Source organism: Gopherus flavomarginatus, chromosome 2 (genome assembly GCF_025201925.1).
Source record: "Gopherus flavomarginatus isolate rGopFla2 chromosome 2, rGopFla2.mat.asm, whole genome shotgun sequence".
Lineage (NCBI taxonomy): Eukaryota > Metazoa > Chordata > Testudines > Testudinidae > Gopherus > Gopherus flavomarginatus.
Window position 1 is genome coordinate 193,360,487 of NC_066618.1, and position 24,565 is coordinate 193,385,051.

The 24,565-nt window shown below is 40.4% G+C and overlaps 1 protein-coding gene across 5 annotated transcripts in view; it reads right to left on the reverse strand.

The window, feature by feature from the left end:
• Positions 1-24,565, reverse strand: part of CTDP1 (CTD phosphatase subunit 1) — a 186,646-nt gene that overhangs the window by 65,780 nt on the left and 96,301 nt on the right. For 3 of the 5 annotated variants that reach the window (XM_050941802.1, XM_050941806.1, XM_050941804.1), the window contains exon 12: positions 6,129-6,304. In XM_050941802.1, coding sequence (XP_050797759.1) covers positions 6,129-6,304 — 176 coding nt within the window. Of the gene's footprint in view, positions 1-222; positions 6,040-6,128; positions 6,305-24,565 lie in introns of those variants that run through there. The other 2 variants (XM_050941803.1, XM_050941805.1) reach the window with 2 other exon arrangements.

Below are 24,565 nucleotides of genomic sequence, written 5' to 3' on the forward strand. Positions count from 1 at the left end.
TCAAATATTTAGATATTTCTTGTTGATACAAGGATATACTACGCAACTGGAGCTGACTAGTCACCCGCTTCTCTTACAGAAGAAAATGCTCATGATTAAATGTATGAGTCTCTTTAAAAGCTTTTTCATACTAGATGACATTAATCATTACCTACACTTACTGAAACTGCTGTTGGATTTTGATAATTTATAACTACTTATTCAAGAATTATGGCAACAAACTTAATGCATGGCATGTTTTTATTACATTAACAAGTACACTTTCGTTATCTCTCAGTCAGTAGAAACAGTTACTGGACACATCTGGGGCACAGTGCAGCTTCCACCAAAGTAAATCACGAAACTCCCATCTACTTAAAAGAGGTGCTCGATCAGATCTGTCTCCAACTTCTCTTTTAAAAATTAGAAAGAAGAATGGAAGCTACAGAGTGCAACAAACATTTACGTACAAAATTCAGTTCAGTTTAGATTTTAAGGATGATACACATTTGCTGTTTCAACTTATTTTTAATTTCTCATGTAAGTCATAACATCATATCATGGAACAAATGCAGAACGATATTATAATGAACAAGTCTTTTCAATGATTGATTTATATTTTATCTTTTATATACCATGGAATATAGTCACGTTTCAGCGTATGCAAGCAGGTGATTGTACTTTCAAGTATAAAAAAGCTGGGAGAAAAAGGCCTGCATTTTATCAAGTTGCAGAAGGGGCTATGATTTTTAAAGGATTCTGTAGAATGTAGCACTGGCTGCACCAATGTACCATCAGCAAGCCATAATAGAACAGAATATGAAAACGGTGCTCCTTTTCTATTCTGAAATGTGACAGTCATTACCGTTTCTGAAAGCCATTATTTTTCACAGAGATATGCCACCACGTATTAGAATTTTAGAAATGTTCTAGGGAAGCTACCAGAGGATGTCCTGAATTTTTCAATTAATGTTCGCATTTCAGCACAATATAATAAACCAAACAATTATGTTTAAAAGCAAACATTTAAAGAGGTGTATATGTCATTGTTCTTTATAACTATTAGATTCTTTAGCTAGAAAAACCAATACCCAGTCTGACAACTTAGGTCAACATTTCACCATGGCATTCTACAGATTTCAACACTCGAAGCATCGAACTGTTACACAAGAGTGCATGCTTTGTAATGCACAGTAACTATTATGTTGGGTCACAGTGCCAGTAACTGAAGCATTGTTATCTGTTGAAAGTATACCATATGCTATTTCTCCATATATTCTTGGAAAGTATGTACATCATTTTATTTCATGTGCATTATACGCTAGACCATAATGATGGTATAGCTACTAATGCTACGGTTTATGTGTGCCCCAAATACTACACACGCCCATGTGCAATACTGCGATTTCAGCACCCATGGTATCATGACACAAGATAAGTTAGTTTTGGTGTGAAGTCCAGTGACAATCTCTCCCCTAAGGCGGACTGATGTCCATTTTAAGCTAACATTTCTAAAGCTCATCTTTCAGGTTTTTATGGTCAACGGTTCAGAGCTCTATATAATATTTTGTGACCATCCTCATTTTAAAGCATTGCAACCTGCAGAGACTATAGGTCCCAGTATGCAACAATATTCCATAAGTAACCAGATCTGCAGACTCCACAGATTCCTTCCACATTAAAGAAGAGGACAAAACTAATCAACTCCACAATACTTAATGTAAATATAATCTTCAGGCATCTGGCAAGTTGCTGATGTAGCCCACAGATGAATGAACTTGGAGAACAAGTTATAGACATTTATTACATTACCTGCTGGCTGAAAAAAAGAATATCAATGCATTGGTTTATATCCATTAGGAAATTTCTGTTTGGTCCTGTCAAACAATTACAGCTATAAATTACTGAAATATTTTGACATTAAATCAGTTATTTATGCCATAAACTAATTTAAACTTCAACCATATTGCTATAGATAATGCAGATATCTGCATTAAGCAGTCATTTTACTGTTTTTTAGCTATAACAGGAAATTATGACAGCTGATTTACTAAAAAATATTTACAGTGGAACACAACAACATCTATTTTATTATCATAATTGATTAAAAACTAATATATTCAGGAAGTTAATTTAAAACAAAAAATTGCTAGTCCCAGGCTGAGTCATTCTTGCTAATTGGAAAAATTTTATACATGATCTTGAATTTTGTTAATTAGTGGTACTAAGTTTGTCTATGCCATAATCTATCTTTGTGGGACTTGCATGTGTCAAGGCAGCGCTTCAGTGATCAGTGGTAAAGCCCTCCCTCTACTGTTGCAATTGGTCTGCAGTAACTAAGACAGTTAACTACTTCCTTCATCTATGATTAAGATTTACAGATGGAAGTCTATCAAATTAAATGTCCTCTTGAAGAACACCTGGACTAGTAAAAATTAGTTCGGCAACAGAATCAGTGCATCATGATATATTTTCCAGTAGCCTATTTATTAGCCTTTGACCATGAATGTTTCACAATGTTTGAGTTAGCCATTTTCTCTTGTGGGGAGAGAAGTTACTTCACAGCTCTTACAAAAACGTTCAGACAACCCTACATCTATTCTAGTTTCTAGGTCATATCTGCTTCTGCAGTGAAGGGAGAACCTAAGCAAGAAAAACAATAGTGGTCAGGTTTATCTATAATCCTTTACTGCAGAAAATCCAAGCCAATTACAAATGTACTTGTTCACCTCTTTATGCAAGAAACACAAAGAATCACTTAAAATAACTCCGTTTCTCTACAACTCTGGTTATTTTACCACTCTTTTTCAGAACCTGTGATCTCTGGTGAAACACTGAATATTGTTAGGACAAATGAATGAAACATGCCATTTAACTTTTCAAGTGACTCAAGGTGGGATTTTCAAAAATGCTCAGCACTGACCTACCTGTCTGCTCCCACTAAAGTCAAAGTGGAGTTTTAACATAGACTTTGATGAGAACACAGCCTATGAGGAACACTTTTGAAAATCCTATCATTAGTTGTCAAAGTACAATGACTAATTTTAACTGTTTCAGATAGGGCTGTAAATATTGTTTTAAAAGTTAACCGGTTAAATGATTAAAATTATATCGTTTAACAGAGGTCACACTGGCTGGTCTGCCATGACCCGGCCTCAGGGCTGCTCTGGCCGACCCGGTGCAGCCAGGTCTGCTGTGCAGGGGGTTAACGGTTGAGGTCGGTTAACAGTGAGCCTAATGCCTACCCGTTAACTTTTTAAATCCCTCATTTTAGACCCATTTTGCCTAACACTATTTTCCTTTTCCGAGCTGTAATGCTGAGCCAGCACAGGTTAAACAATTAGCAAGCTGTGAGACCTAGAAGCAACCCTTAAGGATGTATCAAAAGGGTATTATCATGGTAAACAGGGCCATTCCTTCTAGATAGTTATCAAAGCCATGTTAAGTAGATTAGAATCTTTAACATGTCTGCCTGTATTGTTAGAGAATCAAAGGGTGGATGCTAAGTGTATTTGTGTTTACCTATATCATGTTACAAGTCGCTTGTAGATGCTAATTCTATTTCATGTCTTAATGGAATTATATTATGCATGCAGATGGGTCAGTTATAAGATCAAAGATGTAAGATACTGTAGGAACTAATAATATTATTTACATTGTCTTCAGCTTATCTGTGCTATAATGAAATACCTTAGTAGTTTGAATGGCTAATTGCTTATACGAATAAATGCAGCTAGTTACCTGTGACTGTATAGAAAATAGAAGATTAACTTCAAAGCAACAATATATACTCCCTGTTCTTCATCTGAGGAAGGGCTGGTCTGCTGTCAAGAGGCTTATCAGCTTGCTAGAAGACTATAACGAAGCAGCCCTAGGGCTGATCCTTTTTATCTCAGGTCTTTTTAAACTTTGGGAAGGTCTAAGCCACAAGACTGAGCTCTCCAGGTTTACTCTGAATTTACCCTGGAATTCTCATGGAAGAATTTGAACAAACTCTAAACCTAGACTGCCTATTGGACTATAACCTTTTACAATGATTCCAGAAAGACTTTTACAAGTCAGCAGCCTCACCAACTCTGCTATGAGACTGACCTAAGGCCTTTACACAGATCTGTACGTATCTTATCTTTTTAACCACAGCAACTCTCTTCTTTCTTTTTTTATTATTAAAACCTTTAGTTTTAGTTACTAAAGCACAGGTATCAGTGTCATTATTGGGTAAGATCTGAGATTCATACTGACCTGAAGATCAGTGTCTGGTCCTTTGGGACTGGTGGACGTAACATAAGGTGAATCTGCTTTTCAGTAACTACTCACCATATTAGACTTGGCTGTCTAGGTGGGATCAAGGACTGGGATGCTTAAAAGGGACTGTATTTTTGTTTCTTGGTAACCAGTGTGGTATTACAGAAGCTGTTTTGTTACTGGCTTGGTGAATCTAATTATAGAATAAACCACCAATTTTAGGGATTGTCTGCCCTATTCCTTGCAGTTTGCCCAAGTAAGCATTTTCAGTGTAGCCCTTCCAGGTACCTGGTCACACCAACTTACTTGATGAATTTAAGTGATCATATATACAAGATTAAGTGCAAGAACCTAAGAACCAGGATAGCAAATCCTATATAGGTTTTCTATATAGCTCCTCAACAGTGATTAACCCACAGCAACCTGGCTGTCCCAGCTGTGGCCCTCCCCACAAGCATCAATCATGTCATACCATATGGTGGTTTCCTGATATACAGTCTTGTGCTACTAAAATACCAGTGATTCACTTATGACTGTAGGACACAATTTACAGAAGCTCACAGCTACCATTTAACCCCCAGACTGAGATGCTTCAGTCAATTACAGCAAACTCACTCTGCATAGAAAGATTTCTGAGTTATGATAAAAAAATTAACAGGTGATTTAGACAATCAAAAGTTGATGGCTTTAAAATTTACATTTCTCTTCCATTACAGAGAAATGTATTTGCCTCTAATAAGACAGCTGCAGACTTAAGTTATTGAGCTGAGATTTAAGAAATCTAAGTTCTTATAAATGTAATAATCAAAATGGAGCCCCAAAGGAAAGCAGAGGGAAGGCAGAATGAGCATCCTTACAACACATTTGATTCTTTACCAATTGGTGGTAGATGGATACTGAACCTACCGGTTGGAAATTTAAGACAATAAAAGGGTCTCATCTTGAAGGTAATACTTTATTTGTTTCTATATAGCTGCAGACTTGGAAAAATTAAGTTTGAGTGGGCTTTAAATGTAGGGCTATTCAACCTTGTTAGCATTCCTTTATTGTGTTTATGATTTCATGCCAACTCTGGTTTTAATATAAAATTGGTTGGTAGTTATACTTTCAATGTTCCCTCTAATTTTTTCCATTCATGTGTGGAATGAATTTTGTTATGTGCACCATCTCGTGGTAATATATGGATGTACACCACCGGCAGAAATAAAAACCCTAGATATGCTATATATATTTTATTAAGAAGTTACCATAGGGATAATTACTCCAGCCAGGACAGGTTAGGCATTTTAGAGCTCATTACTCAAAAAATTAAATTTAAGTGTAAGAAAAAAATTATGAAACGAACAGACCAGTCAAAAAACTAAAACACACTTTGAAAGTAGTATCAAGAAGTAACAACAACACCACCACCACCACCACCACCAGTATGTGGTGAGAGAGAGAGACAGACACACACACACAGACAGACATGCTTGCCCCTTTAAAGTACGCTGCCCTTTTAAGTAGATAAGCTCGTTCAGACAGCAGCAGCTACCAGCAAGCTCCCTCCGTCCTGAGCCCTGTGGTCAAGATGGGGTACAGAGGCAGGGGGATGGGGACACCCTGATATCAGCATCACCTCCCTCCTCTGCACAGCAAGCAGGAGGCTCTTGGGAGCAGCTCCAAAGCAGAGGGCAGGAGCGTCATGGCAGTGAGGGGAGGGCAGCCGCCCAGCTTAGAGGGAACTTCGGTCACGATGGCTGGGGAGGAACTTGTGTTTATTTCTTATGAACATTTTCTGTAGAAGACTCCAACTCTTTGTTTTTAGAAGAGACTCTATATAAAGTATAAGTGAATCCCATTTTAAATATCATTTTGTTGAATTTCTGATATAAAAACCATTCTTGCATTTGAACAACTCATACCTGGGTACACTGCCTGTTAAGCTCCTTTCACTTGATGAGGATGATGATCCAGGCCTCTCTTCTATTTTCATTCCTAGCGATTCTGTTGCACTACTCTGTGGTTTCTCTCCCTCCTCTTCCGTCTTCTTTTTCTCACTGTCACTATCATCACTGCCTTCTCCTAAGATGTCATCAACCTGAAAATTGGTCAATAGTCAGTATGTGCTCTACTGAGTTATTAATTATATCACTCTACTAGACTTGTAACTTGTAATTATCTATTTTTAAATGTCTTATAAACAGCTGTCTTGCTCTTTTTGCTTAAAAAAATATGAAGTTCAGTGTCTTTAAAGGTTTCCACAATATTGACAACATATTTATGCAGATTAAATTAAGTTTATATTCACACAAGTATGATACATACTAAGCTACAGTAACCACCACCACCACCACCACCAATACAATTCCATTTTAAATGACTTAAAATAATGTATAGGAATACTACAGAAACAGCCATGAAGCCATATTATTGGTAAGGGCAAACTCTTTAGAAATTAAAGGGACAAACTTTGCACCACCACAGCAATGTACAGCTGGTCATTTGTTCAAAAACATATATTTAAATATGTCTTCAGTTAATAAGAATTTTTATTTTTTTCAGGCACTCCTATTTAAAAACTTAATTTTAGCAAAAGGCTTTTTTTTCCAAATGATACTGTATGACAGGAACTGAAGATACAGAAGACACTGTTATAATCAGATTCTGACTACTTGCTTGCCATTTAAGAAGGCAAGTCTATTAAAACATTTATACATTTAATTAAATAGCAGTTTGTCTTTTGCTTCTAAGAAGTTAGCATGGATTTTATGTTAGTCTAAAATATGCTTATTCATTCTAGGTTTGCAGCTGCAGAAATGAACATTAAAACAAAACAGACCCATGTGCTGTGTTGAGATGGCACAAGAGGTTCCATACTTTTAAAATAAGCATTTGAACTACAGGTGGAGAAGGAGTAAGAAGGTGTAGGTGGTTTTGCCACACACTAACTTCTCAATGAGAATGGTAGTGGGCAATGAGAAGGGAAGCAGGACTGTTGGGTTCTTTGGGACAAGTGACTGCAACTCTACGGAACCTTAAATTTTCTTCAAAAAGCAACATGTCCTGGCAGCAGTGAAAAAGGAGGTGGGTTAAGACCCCAAATCCCCCAGCCTATCAATGACCTAACCGTTTTCAATGCTCAAATCCATAGTGTGCTAGTATTTTTAGGCCTACTGGGGTCATCTTATTCCCATGACTGACCTAGGGTGACCAGATGTCCCGATTTTGGGGTCTTTTTCTTATATAGGCTACTATCACCCTCCACTCCCATCCTGATTTTTCACACTTGCCGTCTGGTCACCCTAGACTGACCCAGGCTACAGCCTGCTGCAGCGCTACTGTATGAGGCAAACGCCAGGCCTCAAAGAAACGCCTGGATCTTTCTAATCCTCCTTCTCTGGTTAAGGTAAGGTGATGCCAGATTCAAAGGAAAAGGGGAATACCCTACCTCCTGTGGGGTTAGGATAACCAACACCCTTGTAATGTTTTGGTGACCAGCGAGAGGTCTCACTGCCTCCCTATAACCCCGGATGCCTTTCACACTCTCCTGCTGTGTGTCTCAACATAAACACCAACAGACAAGCATGTGGTTCCTTGAGTGTCTCTGTTCAGCGGTCTGACCCCAGAAGTCTGCCTGCAGCGTCATCTCCACCAGCAAGTTACTACTTGCAAGGTGACTCCAACACAGTCCCAACCTCAAATTTCCCCAAAAATGTCTGCCCTGAAGAGTCCCACTCCCTCCTGGAACTCTCAGGGAAGTAAAGTGGTTCACTGGTCTTTAAAAGCAGCAAAGAATCCTGTGGCACCTTACAGACTAACAGACGTTTTGGAGCATGAGCTTTCGTGGGTGAATACCCACTTCCTCAGATGCATGTAGTGGAAATTTCCAGGGGCAGGTAAATATATGCTAGCAAGCAAGCTAGAGATAACGAGGTCAGTTCAATCAGGGAGGATGAGGCCCTGTTCGAGCAGTTGAGGTGTGAAAACCAAGAGAGGAGACACTGGTTCTGTAGTTGGCTTGTAGTTTCTCCTCTCTTGGTTTTCACACCTCAACTGCTCGAACAGGGCCTCATCCTCCCTGACTGAACTGACCTCGTTATCTCTAGCTTGCTTGCTAGCATATATTTACCTGCCCCTGGAATTTTCCACTACATGCATCTGAGGAAGTGGGTATTCACCCACGAAAGCTCATGCTCCAAAACGTCTGTTAGTCTATAAGGTGCCACAGGATTCTTTGCTGCTTTTACAGATCCAGACTAACACGGCTACCCCTCTGATACCGGTCTTTAAAGAGACCAAAGCACAGCTTATTACTTCAATGAGAGTTAATCACTTAAATTCAAAACATAGCAGTGGGTTGGTTTAGATTAAAAGTAAAACAAGTTTATTAACAGAAGAGCAAGGATTATGTGATACCAAGTAAAAGAAATAAAGGTAGAGACAGTTATAAGCAAATAAAAGTGAAAAAACCATCTAAAAGCCTGAAACTTAAGTGAGCAAAATACAGTCTTTGTTCAAGATGGTGTCTCTCACATTCATCTTCTTTTCAGCTTTTTACTGGCTGGCCTGACCAGGAACCATCACAGAGATCAAATTGCTTGGTCTCTTTGTCTCCTGAAGGTAAAGGACAACTTAGGGGGTGGTTTCCCCTTTCTTTATAGATCTCTTTGAAATGTATTCTTCTGAAGGATACCACCAGATAAAGTTCACTAATGCAGGCTGAGTAAATGATCCATAAGGTTTGGAGGATAAGGCTCCATACTGGTTCCTCCCCCGCTGGTGGCTGCTACTATGGAAATTATCTGTTCCTGCTATAAACCTCTAATATAAATGACTAACCCATGAAAATTTGGCCACAACTAGTTTGAGGTCATGGCCACTTTGTTTGTTGAAAACCTGTTTATCAATGCCTTTTGACACACATGCCTGGTTCAAATACCTTTTATTCATGGACTTTAAAGCCTAATATCAATGAGTAGCCATAATTTCACATACAGCATAGTTACATATATTGTACAATGATATTATGACTCCTGTGTTAATTTTCAAATGGTAGCTCACCAGGCATATTTTGTACGAATATCACTGCAGTAACATGTAGGATGTGAATACTGGGGTAGCTAGGGTCACAACCCGCTCCCCAAAATAGTTTGTCTCTACTGTGGGAGAGTATCACCCATGCTGCCAAAAGCAGCAATAATATAAACTGAAGACAAATCAATTATACCGTGTGCCCACACGCACACCACTGCTTTAAGGTCTGAAAACATGCTCCTAAGACAAACCGCACAATTGCTCCCAACTTGCAATATGCCCATACCCTATTCTCAAAAGCTATGAATGCCCTCACCTCCTTAACCTGACAAAAATGCCTTTGTACATGCGGAGTGACAAAATATGTATACCTCATGAATCCTAAAGAGGAAGGACAGTGATTTTGAAGCAGTGGACAGTGATTCAAAAGAGGGTCACTTGCTGTTGATGCTTGAAAGAAATGCTGGGAATTAACTAGTTATAGCCTAAAATAGCAGTCTAGGTAATTTTTGTTCTCCAATCATACTAATTTTAGCCCAAAAATCAATTTTATGTCTTTCAAATGAGGCTGCTTCTGCCACATTGCATCCTAACTCATAGCTCTTTAGCATTTTTACAAAAACAACAAAAAAGGGAATCAAAATTTCTGAAGTCTGAAAATATTGACATGCAAGATAAAAAAAGATTCACTGATTTTTGGATCTGGTGTACTTTTAAAAATAGTTTTAATGCCTGACCATTTGGAAAAATGCCACACATGCATTTTTTCCAATTATGCCATTTAAAGATTTTTTTTTTAAAAATAGGGGAGATTACAGAACAGTCTATTCTAGGTCACATGGATAACACTCATTTTTACATGGAGCTCTATGAGAAATTTAGGACAGGTGTAATCATGATACAAAACAGTATACTATTCATGTAAATCAGCTCTGTTATATTCAATCCCTCTCATAGATTTCCTCATAGAATATCACAGTTGCAAGGGACCTCAGGAGGTCATCTAGTTCAACCCCCTGCTCAAAGCAGGACCAATCCCCAGATTTTTACCCAGTTCCCCAAATGGGCCCCTCAAGGACTGAACTAACAACCCTGGGTTTATCAGGCCAATGGTCAAACCACTAGAGCTATCCTGCCCCCCCACCCCCCAACTGATTTGGGCCATACATGCTAACCACAACTGAATGTGATGACTCTTTGCCTGGGCAGCAGGGGGGAAAAAAAGGCAGGGGGAGGACGGGGACAGGACTCCTTCAAGCTCCCTACTGCATTTGGTTTACAAAGGAGGGAAAAAGGGAATGGACTTACCTGAGTGGACAGTAAATAGCTGGACCAGAGCGGGACAGTGACCTATCATATGTACTACGGGGAAGAGGAAGGTATTTATACCCCTGCTATCCAGAAGAAACACACTCTCTCTCTCCCTCTCTCAAAATGATCAATAGCACCCACCCTCCTATCCATACATCAAAACAGAATCAGATTTTTATCATCTACTGTGGGCGTGTGCTAGTCATCTTATTTCTGGGTTGGGAGAATGCCAAATTGGCTGAGATAGGGTGGAGTTGTTTGCCTTCCCCACAGCAGGTTGGGGAGGTAACAAGGTTAGATCAAGATGTCACAACTCAGTAGGTGGCAGGTGTCCCCTGTACTTGTTCACAGAGGGGATACAGTTTTCCAACAAACAAGTGTTAGAAAAGCAGCAAAGAATCCTGTGGCACCTGATAGACTAACAGAGGTTTTGGAGCATGAGCTTTCGTGGGTGAATACCCACTTCCTCAGATGCATGTAGTGGAAATTTCCAGGGGCAGGTATATATATGCAAGCAAGCTAGAGATAATGGGGTTAGTTCAATCAGGGAGGATGAGGCCCTGTTCTAGCAGTTGGAGGTGTGAAAACCAAGGGAAGAGAAACTGGTTCTGTAGTTGGCAAGCCATTCACAGTCTTTGTTTGATCCTGAGCTGATGGTGTCAAATTTGCAGATGAACTGAAGCTCAGCAGTTTCTCTTTGAAGTCTGGTCCTGAAGTTTTTTTTGCTGCAGGATGGCCACCTTAAAGGTCTGCTATAGTGTGGCCAGGGAGGTTGAAGTGTTCTACAGGTTTTTGTGTATTACTATTTCTAATATCTGATTTGTGTCCATTGATCCTTTTCCGTAGAGACTGTCCAGTCTGGCCAATGTACATAGCAGAGGGGCATTGTGTTGGAAGTGGATTTACAGGAGGGAATCCCATAAGGAAGATGGAAAAAGGGGGGCTGGAGCTCCTAATATCCAGTATAGCATAGACACACACACCCCTTCTAGTCTCTCTTAACCCTCATATGATGGAGGCCGGCAGGTCGCAGCAATGGTCTGGGTCAGGGGAGTGCACAGGAATAAAAATTTGGCTGCTTTTGGAGGGGCACTTTGTGTCCCACACAGCCAGAGGACCTGGTTCTCCCCACGTATCCCAGGCCAGCGGAGTGGTTCTCTCCCTTCCCCCCTACAGGCAGAGGACCTCACTCTCTCCTGGCAGCTGGAGGAGCTGGATCCAGGGCCAGAGGAGCTGTCATCTCCTGCCTTCTCCTGGAGGAGCTCACTCTCCCAGCCCTGGAGGAGTTCTGTGCCCCCGCTGACTGGGGGTAGGTGGGCTGTGCCCCTGCTTGCTCATCTTGCACATGCTCCTGGTCTGGATGGGACCAGGGTGGGAAGGGTCAGAGCTGATGGCAGCCCTCCCACATAAGTGAAAACAACTGAGGAAAGAATGACAACCTGCACTCTCAATTTATTGTTGGTATTCCCAGATACGTTGAGTGAATACAGTTTCAGCCTAATTAAATGAAATCCATTGCCTCGTCTTTCATCCTTTGGACAGGACAAGGAATCTCCCTACAGGATAATTTCTCTTGCAAGTCCCAAACAGTAGGTATGAAATCTTAAGACCAAATGCTACAAGATGATACACTGCATTGAGAGCGCTTCCTGTTTTCTTTTGCTTATTTTAAGTGTGGCTGGTGTCACTTCAGAAGAGTGTCAGTGGGAAGATAAACAAAAGCCATTGTGATCTTTCTAAAGTATTTTTAATAGTAATGGATATATTACAAATACCTAAATGCAATAGCTAGAAGAAAAAACAGGCTGCAGTTCTTGAAAATATATAGACTCAGGTAGCAACACACTTTTCCTTCTGAAATCTCAGACCAGATATATGAAGCAGAGGAGAGGATGAAGAGTGTGGCTGGGAGTGATGAGCAGAAGATCATATAGTGAAACCAGTATGCTTACCTCTCACTCCTCTCCTGCAGAACCAGAGAAGTGCTTGCCTCTGTTTCCCAGAGAAAGCAAAAAAGGACAAGCTTTTCTCCCCTTCTCTCTCACACACATATTCTCCCCCCACCTCACTTTTCAGAGGAGAGAAATCTATTGAAGAGGCCAGGTTAGAAGGAAGAAGGGAGAGGAAAAGAGAAGGGTCTTGAGAGACTCAGGACCTTGATTGCCTCTCCTGGCAGGTTGTACAGATAGGACAGAGAGGATGAATGCAGAGGCAGATCACAGGGTTCACACAGATTTGTAAGAGGGACCTCTGTGGGGCAGTTTCACTGACCTCTTTAGGAGCCCTGCCTCCCCCACACCATCTGTGGTCTTCAGAGGAAAAGGAAGCGCTTCCTCCCAGTGCCCTGCCTAAAAGATGAGTATTGGAGGACCCAGATGCTCCATACTTCCCCACATTACAAATACCAGACAGCTACTGGCGTTTCAGAGAGCAGCTGCATATGCTACTTTCTGCTGCTGCTTCTCCCCAACTTATGTTGCCAGGAACAGAAGTAGTCTCAGAAGGCGTAAGAGAAGAGGAATAGTGACAGCCTTACAACAATCTAAAAGTAAAGAGACCGCACCCATTTTTGGAATTAGTAAAAATCATTTAAAATGTGTGACAAATGATGCCAACTGTGATTCAATTATTTACGGCTCTGCAACTTTAACTTTAAACATGCAAGATAAGGTTACTGCATTCATTGTATAATGTAACAGAACAGGATAGTAGATCACATTATCCTAACCTTTTGTGGAGCGAAGTGAAATTTTACAGGTTAACTAGTGTACATTGATTAATCCTGTTTTGTACAGACCCTTTTGTTGACACTTATGCTATAGTATCTTTGCATTGAAAGATTTTGTTTACCAAGGCCCATCTCGTCTTGCTAACAAACCCTGTAAAAGAGCCATAATGCATATTTTCAGCACCCAAACGTGACCTCACACACCAGTAATATCTTCATTACAACACTAGGCAGAAACTGTGTTATGTAGGAATAGACATGTCAGATCAGACCATGGGCCACCTAGTCCAGCATGCTGTCTCCTAACACTGGAAAGTACCACATGAAAAGATGATGATTAGGGGCATAGGGAAAAAAAGATTGGAAAGATTGGAAAAGAGAGCAAACAATTAGAAAGGACAAGATGAAAAGTAGACAACATAATAAATGTCATACATAAGGGAAATTTACTCTCACAACAACACAAAACCAACAGCATATTCAACAGAACTGAAAGATAGCAAATTCAAAACCGATAAAAGGAAATGCAATTTCTCACAATGCATAATTACACTACGGAACTCATTGTCATAGGATGTCACTGAGGCCAAACACTTAGAAAGATTCAAAACAAGATCATGCATTTATGTGGATAACCAGGATATCCAGTCAGAATAGTAAATATGAAGAAAAGAGCTCTAGAAAGGTTCATTAAAAAAGCCTCAATTATGTACCTCTACTAGCTTAGTAAGATTTAAAAAAAACACATTAAATGAATATGACTGGTTAGGAAAATTACAAGAGCCATCCACTTCTCTCTTGTTTAAAGTGAAACTGACCATTAGCTTTGCTAAGGGATAAACTGACAGTATACCATTGCATAAATAGGGAGAGAGTGTGTATTTTAACATCTTCCTCAGAAATATCCAGCACTGGCCATTGGTCTGACTGATAGACAGTTCTGTCTTAATACAGTGATTCTTATGTTCATGATACAGCAAACAAGGAACTAATGAGATGAATATCTCAGAAAACTGAGTTTATTAAATGTTTTCATAACAAAACTGCCTCAGTGGAAAATAAAGATTCTTTCAAAACCAAAAAAAGAGCTAATGTACCATGACAATCTAAAGAAAGATACCTAATAGATACAAGTCTGGTACAGTACTAAATATACATTACATAACTGTATGAGGTATTAGAATTTAAATTTTCTTATGACAAACAGATGGCACATGATACAAAACTCACTCACTTCGCAAAATTATGTATAATATTTTATGTCCTTCCTGAAAGCTTAAGTTTAGTTTTCAGATAAAAACCTTTTTCTGAAAGCAATACAACTACAAACTACAGAACTGATTACTACAGCAGTTAAAATTTTGCAAGGCTGCAGAGAAATATATCACTGCTCCAATGGCTATGGAGATGTATTTTATAAACACCAAGTGAAATGGTTAATGAGGTGAAGTTATTGCATACTGCGTATAGGACTTCCCTGTATGAATATATTGATCTAGCATAATAGGAGACTGTGAGAAAAGGAGGAAAACATCACAAGAGCTACAGGTAAGCAGCCTCCCCCCAGCAAACATTGAGGGCTACAGGCAGAAGTGACACAGTTGTTCTGCAGTGCTGGGAACCAACAGACCGAAAGAGCTATAAACAGTTAAAAAGCCACTGTCAGGAGGTGAAGTGGGTGTCAGTTTTCTGGAGCCATCCAGGGGAACAGGCTGATACAGAGAGTCTCTCTGTGCAGAAGTCTAAAGGAGTCGGGGCCTTCCCTGAATCTGGGGACTAGTAAGTCTTAGGGAAGGCAGGCATCTGTCTAGACTGGTTTATTGCTTTAGGATTTGTTCTCTCTGAAATGCTTTTGTTCTAAATAAATAATACTTGGCTTTAAGAAGGCTGTTTGGTTACTGGATACAGGGTTGGATTAACTTTTTGTTGGTCCAGAGCCAAACATATTTGTGGGCCCCCATGGGGAATGACTGTAAAAGGGGCCAGGGGTAAAAGCACAGTGGGGCAAGAGCTAGGGTTGGTCTCTGGAGCAAGGGAGGGATTGGGGTAAACTGCAAGCGCAGCAGGGCTGGGGAGGGGGGTAAACAAGATCCCCCTGCCCCCACAGAGCAGGTACCTACCTGGTTCCAGCCCATTCTCTTTGTCTCTCTCTGCACTGAGCTGCCCCTCTTCCCGCAGCAGGAGGACAGGTTCTATTCCAGCCCTTTGGGACTGGGTGTTGGGAGTGGGAGGAGCGGAGGCTAATGTGGTTACGCATATAACCGGACACTCTGGTCCCGTTTTCTACCGCAGTTTCCAGTCTAAAACTGGATACCTGGCAACAGGACTTCCAGAAAAGCCTGAGGGGGAGAGAGGGGCAAGCAATCATTTTTAAAAGTAAGGGGGCTAAGCCTTAAGCGGGTGGGGGCAAGTGGTGGGTGGGCTAGGGAGCGGAGAGGATCTAGTGGCCAGGGCCATGTCTGCTGTACTGCCCAGGTAGGTTGGAGACTGTGGGGATCAGCTGATACAGTATCCAGGGCCGGTGCAAGGATATTTTGCATCCTAGGCAAAACTTTCACCTTGCCCCCCGCCCCCCAGAGCATCGCTTATTATAAATTTTAAAAAATGAATACAGTGGAGTCACATCTTACACAGGGGTTAGGGTCTAAGGTCAGCGCAAAAGAGGAAAAATCGTGTATAGTGAAAATTACTATAAACTACAATATACATAAGAACAGGGGTCCTCAACCTACGGCATATGTGCCAAAGGTGGCATGCAAGCTGCTTTTTTTTTTTTTTTTTTTTTTTTTTTTAAGTGGCAGGCTGCAGGTCCCAGCCACCGCTGAGCCTGCTGCTGGCCTGGGGTTCCGTTCACTCAGCTGCCAGCTGGGGTTCCAGCCGGCGACTCCCCTCAGCCTCCTGCCATTCACCCAGGCTGGCAGGAGGCTGAACAGGCCAGTGGTTGAGACCTTGGCTAGCAAGGGGCCAACAGCTGGAACCCCAGATTGTCAGTGGGTTGAGCAGGGCCGGCGGCCGGGAAACCGGCTGACAGGAGCCAGCTCACTGCTGGCCCTGCTCAGCCCGTTGCCAGCTGAGCGAACAGTACCCCAGGTCGACAGTAGGCTCAGCAGCAGTCAGGACCCACAGCCTGCCATTACCAAAAAAAAAAAATCGGCTTGTGTGCCACCTTTGGCATGTGTGCCGTATGTTGAGGACCCCTTTTCTAGTGTATACTGTATGGTAATTTTCACTATATGCAATTTTCCTCTTACGTGGTGACTTTAGAACCTAACCTCCACATAAGATGCGACTCCACTGTAGTGTAAAAAAAATTTTGGGCACCGCTTTTTGGCACCCCCAAATCTTGACGTCCTAGGCGGTCGCCTAATTGGCCTAGTGGTTACACTGGCCCAACCCAGGTGACGTGACAGCAAGTGGTGGATTTAGAATTTGTGGGGCCCTCCAGGCCTGTACTCAGCTTCATTTCTGGGGCTCCTTCTTGGGACCCAGCCAAGAAAAAGAACATCCTCTTTTATCTCCCCCTGCCCCTGTTTTTCCATTCTTTTTTTCTTCATCCTCCTCCTATAAGTAATAGAAAGTAAATGAAAATAAAGTGAGGTACCTTGATTGTTCTTGTATTCTAACTTATTTTTCCACAGACCACTTGAAAATCACGGAGTTTCTCGACAGACCACTTAATGATCTTTCCAAATATTGTAAAAAAATGTTTGGATGCAGGGTCTGGCCAGGAGCTAGGGAGGGAGCTCAAGGTTGGGGCAGGGGATTGGGGTGGGGGTGCTTATGTGGGGCAGCTCCTGTTTGGTTCTCAGGAAGGGGGTGGGGATGTGGGGGTTGCAGGAGTCAGGGCAGGGGGCTGAGGGTGTGTGAGGGGGTGCAGGTTTCAGGGCAGCAACTGGGGTGTGTGGGGGGGATGCACGAGTCAGGACTAGGGAGGTGTGAGGGGAGTGCAGGGGTCAGGACAGGGGGATGGATGTGTGTGAGGGGGTGCAGGATGTGTGTGAGGAGGTGCAGGAGTCAGGGCAGGGGGCTGGGGGTGTAGGCTGAGGTCATGGGGGTGCTCACGCAAACGGCTGGAGGGGGTATGCCCCACAATTCCAGCCCCTTCCCCAAGGCCTCACCCCCGCCTCTTCTCCTCCTCCCCAGAGCTGTGAGTGTGCTGAGGTTCCCTCTTCCTCCTCGCTCCCCGCCCGCAAGCAGCTGATCGGCAGCAGAGAGGGGGGAGGGAATGTAGCAAGCTGAGGAAATAGGCGGGACAGGAGCCAGGCTACTGCCAGCAGAGACTGCCACGGAGCCACAGCAGCCGGCAGCGTCAAGCTTCTCTGACCCCACAGGAGAGAGCAGGGGGGTGGAGAAGAGCAGGCCGGGGCCCCTTTTGACCATGGGCCCGGCGCCAGTGGCACCATTGTAAATCTGGTATTGACTGGATATAGTTGATATTACTCCTGGTGGGCACAGACCTTCTGGGTCTTAGCTTAGGTCTGATTTGCTGAAATAATCACTGTTAGTACCAGGGGACTACAATCCAGCCTCTGGTAAGAAGAGAACTGTGTTTCCACTCCAAGAAAAAGGGGAAGGCTTGAGGCCTGAGACCTAATGGGGATGCTGTTAATGAAACCAGGACCACCAGAGGTGCAGTTAGCTTAACAACTGCTATAGGTTTTCATAGCAATTACCTTCCTTAGCTTTAGAAAAACACTTACTTAGTTCACAAGAACTAAAGGGATACTTACTATCATTTAAGTATGCTCCAAGTTGATGAAATGCTGGGCGCAGCTAGTTTTAAAATAATCTGAAAGGAGGAGAACCAACTACCGTACCCTGTTTTAGTCAAGGCTAAGAAAGGTGTGACACTCAAACAGTCCAAAACCTTTTTTTTGCTAAGACAGTAATGATCAGTATGACATAACTTATTTGTTGTACTGTATGAAAGAGGAAGACTTGCTAGGAGTATTTCTAAAATTCTATCTGATCATGCAGGAGCAAGTCAGGATGAGTGTGTTGTATCTCTTGAACAGAGTATCTCCATTTGTGAGTATTTTGATCAAATGCTTATGAATATTTTTTACTATATGGAGATATTGTCTATTACTTAGTTTTTTTGACATGTTTAGAGCAATTATATAAATATTTGGACTTTGGATTTAATAAAGGAATGTATGGTTAAATTAATGTCTGGTAGTATCTTGTATTCACACAAAAATTAATAATTCCAACTGCAGCAAATTTACAGGATTTTTTGGGGGGAGGGCAGGGGGGTAATATCTTTACAGCACATATAGGCTCATCGTGTTGCTTTGCATCTTCAGTGAATATCAAGTCACTGCTTTCCAGAAGTTCTCGCAACATAAATATAAATCACTTGATTTAAGAAACAGATACTATATAATCAAACTTTTAGAAATAGAGGTTTAAAAGTCATTTGCTGCTGCTACTATTTAATGAAAAAAGTGCTTAAAAATTCAGTTTGTACAGAACTGAGAAATGAGGTAGAATCATACGGCAAATATAGCAGAGAACAGTTTGCTTTGGTACTTCATTTCTCTCACATGGCAGCTATTAATACACAAAAACTAACAATGCATGACCTCTCTTAATATGGGTAGCATTTCCCTATTAATTCTTTACTGAGATTACAGAAATCTCTTGCATTGGTTTCACAGGAAAGCCTAGTCTGTTCATCTCTCCTCAAAAAGGATATAGTGGAACTGGGAAAAATTCAGAGAAGGACAATGATGATTAAGGGTAAGGAACAGCTTAGAAGAGAGACAGTGAAGGGGTGATATGACAGAAGTCTATGAAAATCATGAGTGGTGTGGACAAAGTGGAGAGAGAAGTGTTATTTCCCACAATACAAAAACCAGAGGTCAAGCGATGAAATGAATAATTTATTGCAAACAAGAGGTAATACTTTTTCATAATGCACGATTAACCTGTGTAACTCATTCCCTGAGGATGTTCTGAAGGCCAAAAGTATAATTGGGTTAAAAAAAAAAAAAGAACTAGGTAAGTTCATGGAGTACAGGTCCATCACTGGCTATTAGCCAAAATGATCTGGCTAAACCTCTGACTGCCAGAAGACAGGAGGGGAAGACTGGGGTTGTTCTCTCCAAAAATTGTCTTCTTCTGTACGCTCTCCCTGAAGCTCTGGTAGTGACCACTGCTAGAGACAGAATACTGGGCCAGATATTGGGCTGACCTAGTATGGTAGGTCTTATGTATTACAAAACTGACGTATTTCTGCAGCTGACCTGCTGCTGAATGCAAGTGCAGCCAAGGACAAACTGCATTTCAGCATAAAATCTATTAAGTTTTAACCACATTTTGTGACAAGGTGCTGAATGAGGTTTATCTTTAGCTATGTGTGCGGTTAAACCATGTTTAACACTCATTCATCCGTATCTGTTGATGGCAATGGGCTTTTTTTTTTTGCGCAGTGGAGAAAAGCCCAGTGTATCAACTCCAACATGATGCATGAACAATATCAAATGCCTCTAAGACTCCTTAGAAATTGAATATTGCAGTACAGAGAACGACATAAAATTGCATAGCTACGTATACCATAATTTACACCAGACTTTTTTGCAGTGTGCCTAAGTACATTGAGAACATCCCTGAATAAGTGTCCTACTCTAGTTGATGGTAAGAATCAAGTGCTACCCAGCAATGAGGTTAACTTTTAGATTTAAAAAAAACTTTACAAAATCTCTAATTTTTTCCCCTTTGCTAAGTCAACTATATTTTGAGGATGATCCATTGTTTAATAAACATTACATGCTCTATTGCAGGACCAACAGCTGTTAGAGAAAGCAAGAAAAAAGACCTACAAATAAAAAAAAGCATTTTAGGACTTGATTACTTTCTAAATTGTAGGATAAAGTGCCCAAGTTTGTAAATATGTTACGTACATTTCATAAAACTCCTCTAAGAACGTCTAAGTCTGTACACAATAGACATAGAACACAGGACTGAGAAGACAGACATCTTATGTACGTATCTTGCTCCAATCACCATAGTATCTGAGCACTCCACAAACTTGAATGTATTTATCCTCACAATACCCTGTGAGGTAAGGAAGTCCAATTATCCCCATTTTACACATGGGCAACAAAGGCACAGAGACACTAAGTGACTTGCCCAAGGTAACATAGGAAACAGTAAACTGAAGTAAGGTCTTCTGGACAATTCTTCCTTTCATGCCAAGCCTGTGCTTCATTTCTTCTACAGCACACTTATTCTTTTAAGAGGTATAAACATTTTACCCAAGAAAGCTGTAAAATAAGTTCCATATACCCATCTTTATAGATAAGTTGAGAGAACTGGCTACTAATCTGCACTTTGGTTTGTCTAAATCATCCTCCTCAAAATTGTATACTTTTGTAAAAATATATAGCTGTGATTTTGTTATTGTTTCTCCTTAATGCCATTAATAAAAATAGGTCAGTCATACAGCACATTTATTTTATTCCTGGTAAAAATAATCAGGAAAATTAGTGAGTGGTACCACAACAAAGGGGGCAGAGAGGGTATACACTGTATTTGCAGGCAGAATTCTGCAAGTTAAGATGTTTAAAGCCAAATATGTTTAGCTTTGATGATGATTAAAACCAGCTGCAGTTATTCACACTGGAAAAAAAAATTGAAAATAGAATCCTTGGGAATTTGTGATGAGGATTCAGAAACTACCAATTAGTTTCAAAGCAAGATCAGCAAACTGAGCTAGAATTGATCTTTTTTAATGAATTGCTACTCCAGGAGAATGGAAACCGAGTTGGATGACTAGCCTCAGTACCACAGTGCCAAACTAGTACTTACAGGAGAATCTGTTTTATAGACCACTGAATGTATAAGCTCCATTAAAACCAATGGGTGGCATTCTTGAAGTTAATAGATAAAGAGCCATTGCAGGCTTTAATTCTACTGTTAGTCAATGTCTCCCTCCTCCTCCATGATCCATTTAAGGAATACATAAAAAAAGAAATTACAAATGTGAGAATGGAAGCAGACAACAGCATTACAAGTAAGTGACTGATACAAGTTATTATATAGTGATGTTTTGAAAATGTCACTCCCATGCAGAGCCTTATAATTAGTTCACAGACTGAGTTACAGCAGAAGGACAATACAGAAAACAAAGTGGTGAGGAGCAAAAAATGAAACCACGGCAAGCTGCCCTCAATTTGCTGTGCACCACAGTTAAACTGGTCACACTTGAAGTGTCATATCCTATCATAACCAATATGGTAAATTAGTTTAGACTGACAAAATCAAAAATTCTTCCAACCAAAAACGATAACCAGAACTACCTCTAATTTAAACCATCAAATCACAAAGAGGTAATCAACAGAAGTTACATAATGCTCTCAAGGAAACAGGAAGAATATGAAGAAGTCTATTAGAATTAGTCCAGGCTGCTAGTCTTGTGCTCAATCCTCTAGCTAAACTATACTTTCTCTTCAAGTACACACTGTATCCCAGATAGGATTTTAAAATCCTAGGAGGAAAAAGGGAATTATTGGAAATATTGACTAAGCCAAATAGGAGACAATACAAAAATACTACTACTGTCAGACTGAAATGAAAGTGAGCACGTGAGGACTGGAAGGAAAAGGGTAGTGGGGGAAGGCAAACATTCATTGGAAAGATTCTTCACAAAGGAAAAAAAATTGTGCAACTGTTCAACAGATCAGAGTATTGAATCCAGGCCAAAATTCTAGGATAAATTCATGAAACCAAGTATTTTGCTATATTATATTTTGAGATTCCAGTTTTCAGTTCCTATTTTTACTCATTTTCTGAATTTTGGTTACTTTCATGTCTTTTAACATCCTAGAAAGGTTATTTTTAAAAAAACCCTTTGATGGTTACTTGACTACTAATGAAGCAACTGATTTCTGCTCAAATGTAGACAAAATGTAAACAATCTAATTTTTTGCAACATATCTTCCCATGCTGTGTGTAACCACCCCCCAAAAGCCACTCCTTGTGCTATTATAAGCAACAAGAAATAAACCACAGAAAGCACAAAGTGATACAGGGTGTGATTTATGCAAATCAAACATTACTTTAAATCTACCCTTTAAATCTCTTCCCAGTGGCTTATTTTGTTTGGGGTTTCTTTTGAGGGCGGGGGTGGGGGAGGGTGAGACAGGGGAGGGAATAGTTTTTGTAAACCCTTAAAAATAGTTTATTTAAAAACTGAAAACTGTTTCCTAGTTACACTATAAAAAAATTGAGGCATTGGCAATAAAATGAGAACTGTATATATCATTCATGATGCTAGATCCCATTTACTCTTCTCACCTATGTGAAATAACTGAACTGAGAGAGAGAGAGAATGAACACACAGGGATACATATAGAGCTCCTACTTTGTCTTAGGAGGAAAAAGCAATTATATGAAGAAAAAACCTTAAAGCCATATTGGTTCCACACCACGAACAGCTGTCATGCTGAAAAGGAAAAAACAGCAATCTGAAAATGTTATAAGAAGTTATTTAGAGACAATCCCACTGGAAAACACCAGAGAAAGCACTTGGACCATATTACGAAATGAGCTGGAGCAGCAACCCGAATAGCTGCAGTTTATAACACTGTACAGTAATGGCTGTAAACCTTGCAGTAAATTTAACTGGACTCCTGGGTATGCGATGGTATTCTTGAAAAAAAGATATTACATGAGAAATCTGATTCGCTCACACCAAGTTGCCAGCTTACTCATTCTTAATATCCACCTGCAATACACAAATGGCGCTGAGGCAGCACACTTCACTTTACTTCAATAGGTTAAACCACACATCTGTAAGTAAAGAAATATTCAAAGTGATGTTTCGAACACGCATGTTTCCACCAGTATTCCAAACCGGAAGTATTTATGCATTAAAATGAAAGCACACATTCTTCTATAAAGTTGTACCAGCACAATATAAAATGGTATTACTCCGTGGTCACCATTAAAGTCTTTATGACTGGTAATTTGCAAGTAGTTTGTTGTTGTATTATTACAGTAACAATTAGGCAAAAGGCAAAACTGAATAATTTAATGGCACCCATTGTTCTTGCACAACTTGTTTGCCACAGGGCAAGAATTATGCATTATTATGAAAACGTACCAGAAGCTGGCTCATATTAGAAGCCGTGTGTGTTAATGAACAGAAACATTTATTTGCACTTATTGGAATTTCCTTTTGAGTAGTTACAATGGGTTGCAGATTGAGGGCTACTGTCAGTTAGTGGCAGCAGAGAAATGTCCTGTCCCCTAAAGTTCCTTTCAATCAAGACAACTTCCACAACCAGGATAATTCAAATCTATTTTCCTAAATTACAGACTATCAATTATACTTTGAGGAGAAAACAATTTCTCATAGTGCAGAAAATGGGAAATTCCCCTGAATAAAACAAACCCAAATCCTTGGATGTCAATTTCTATTTCTATTCTGTAGGATCCATTTGTCTTCAAAGTAGCCAAGATCTGGAGACCTTATTACTCAAAGAAAGGACATTTGCAGGTAAGCAGGGATAAATGTTCCTATTCTTCATCGTGCAAAGCTTCACAGATCCATTACAATGGCATTTTTACAGCCATTTATTTTAGGTGGGAAGCAGGATGATCCTTTAAATATGGGACTCCAAAATAAAGTAAATAATTATCTTCATCTTCCCCTTGCCACTGAGATGTGGAGAAGGCTTCCGCCAAAGCATAGCGTTGGCTAAAAAATAGGATTGACCAATATAGAGTGTTTTGGTGAACTTATGTACTGATGGCCATGTAGATGCGCAAATCCCCACATAGGAGACATGACTTCTCTGCCATAAGGACTGGACTTTGATGCTTAATAGAAAGAAGATTATTTGAACTTTCTTATGAATGAGTGGTATTTGACAGTTGTGAGAACTGCTTGTCTGACTAAAAATACAATACTGGGTCTCATCAGAGAAAGCTTCCAACTTCACAAAACCTCATCTGATTGTAGATAGTAGATATCAAGAGCTCTATTAATTGGAAAGGAAGTATAACATCACCTCCTGCAGAGGTTTGATCTGGGTAGTGTCATGCAGAAGAGTGAGGTTCCACGGTCATGCTCTAAGACTTTGAGCGGTTGGACTAAGGGTTGTTGCTCAAAGGAATTATTTTTATGTTAGGATTTGTACAACTCTTTCTTGAACATGCTGATAACATTTTATTACAGAAACTTTACTTTTCTGTTTGGACACTCATATACAGAGTGTAAGACCTTACTGGAAGAATACAAGGCTATGTTCCACTTTAACATGGTGATTAAACTAAGGA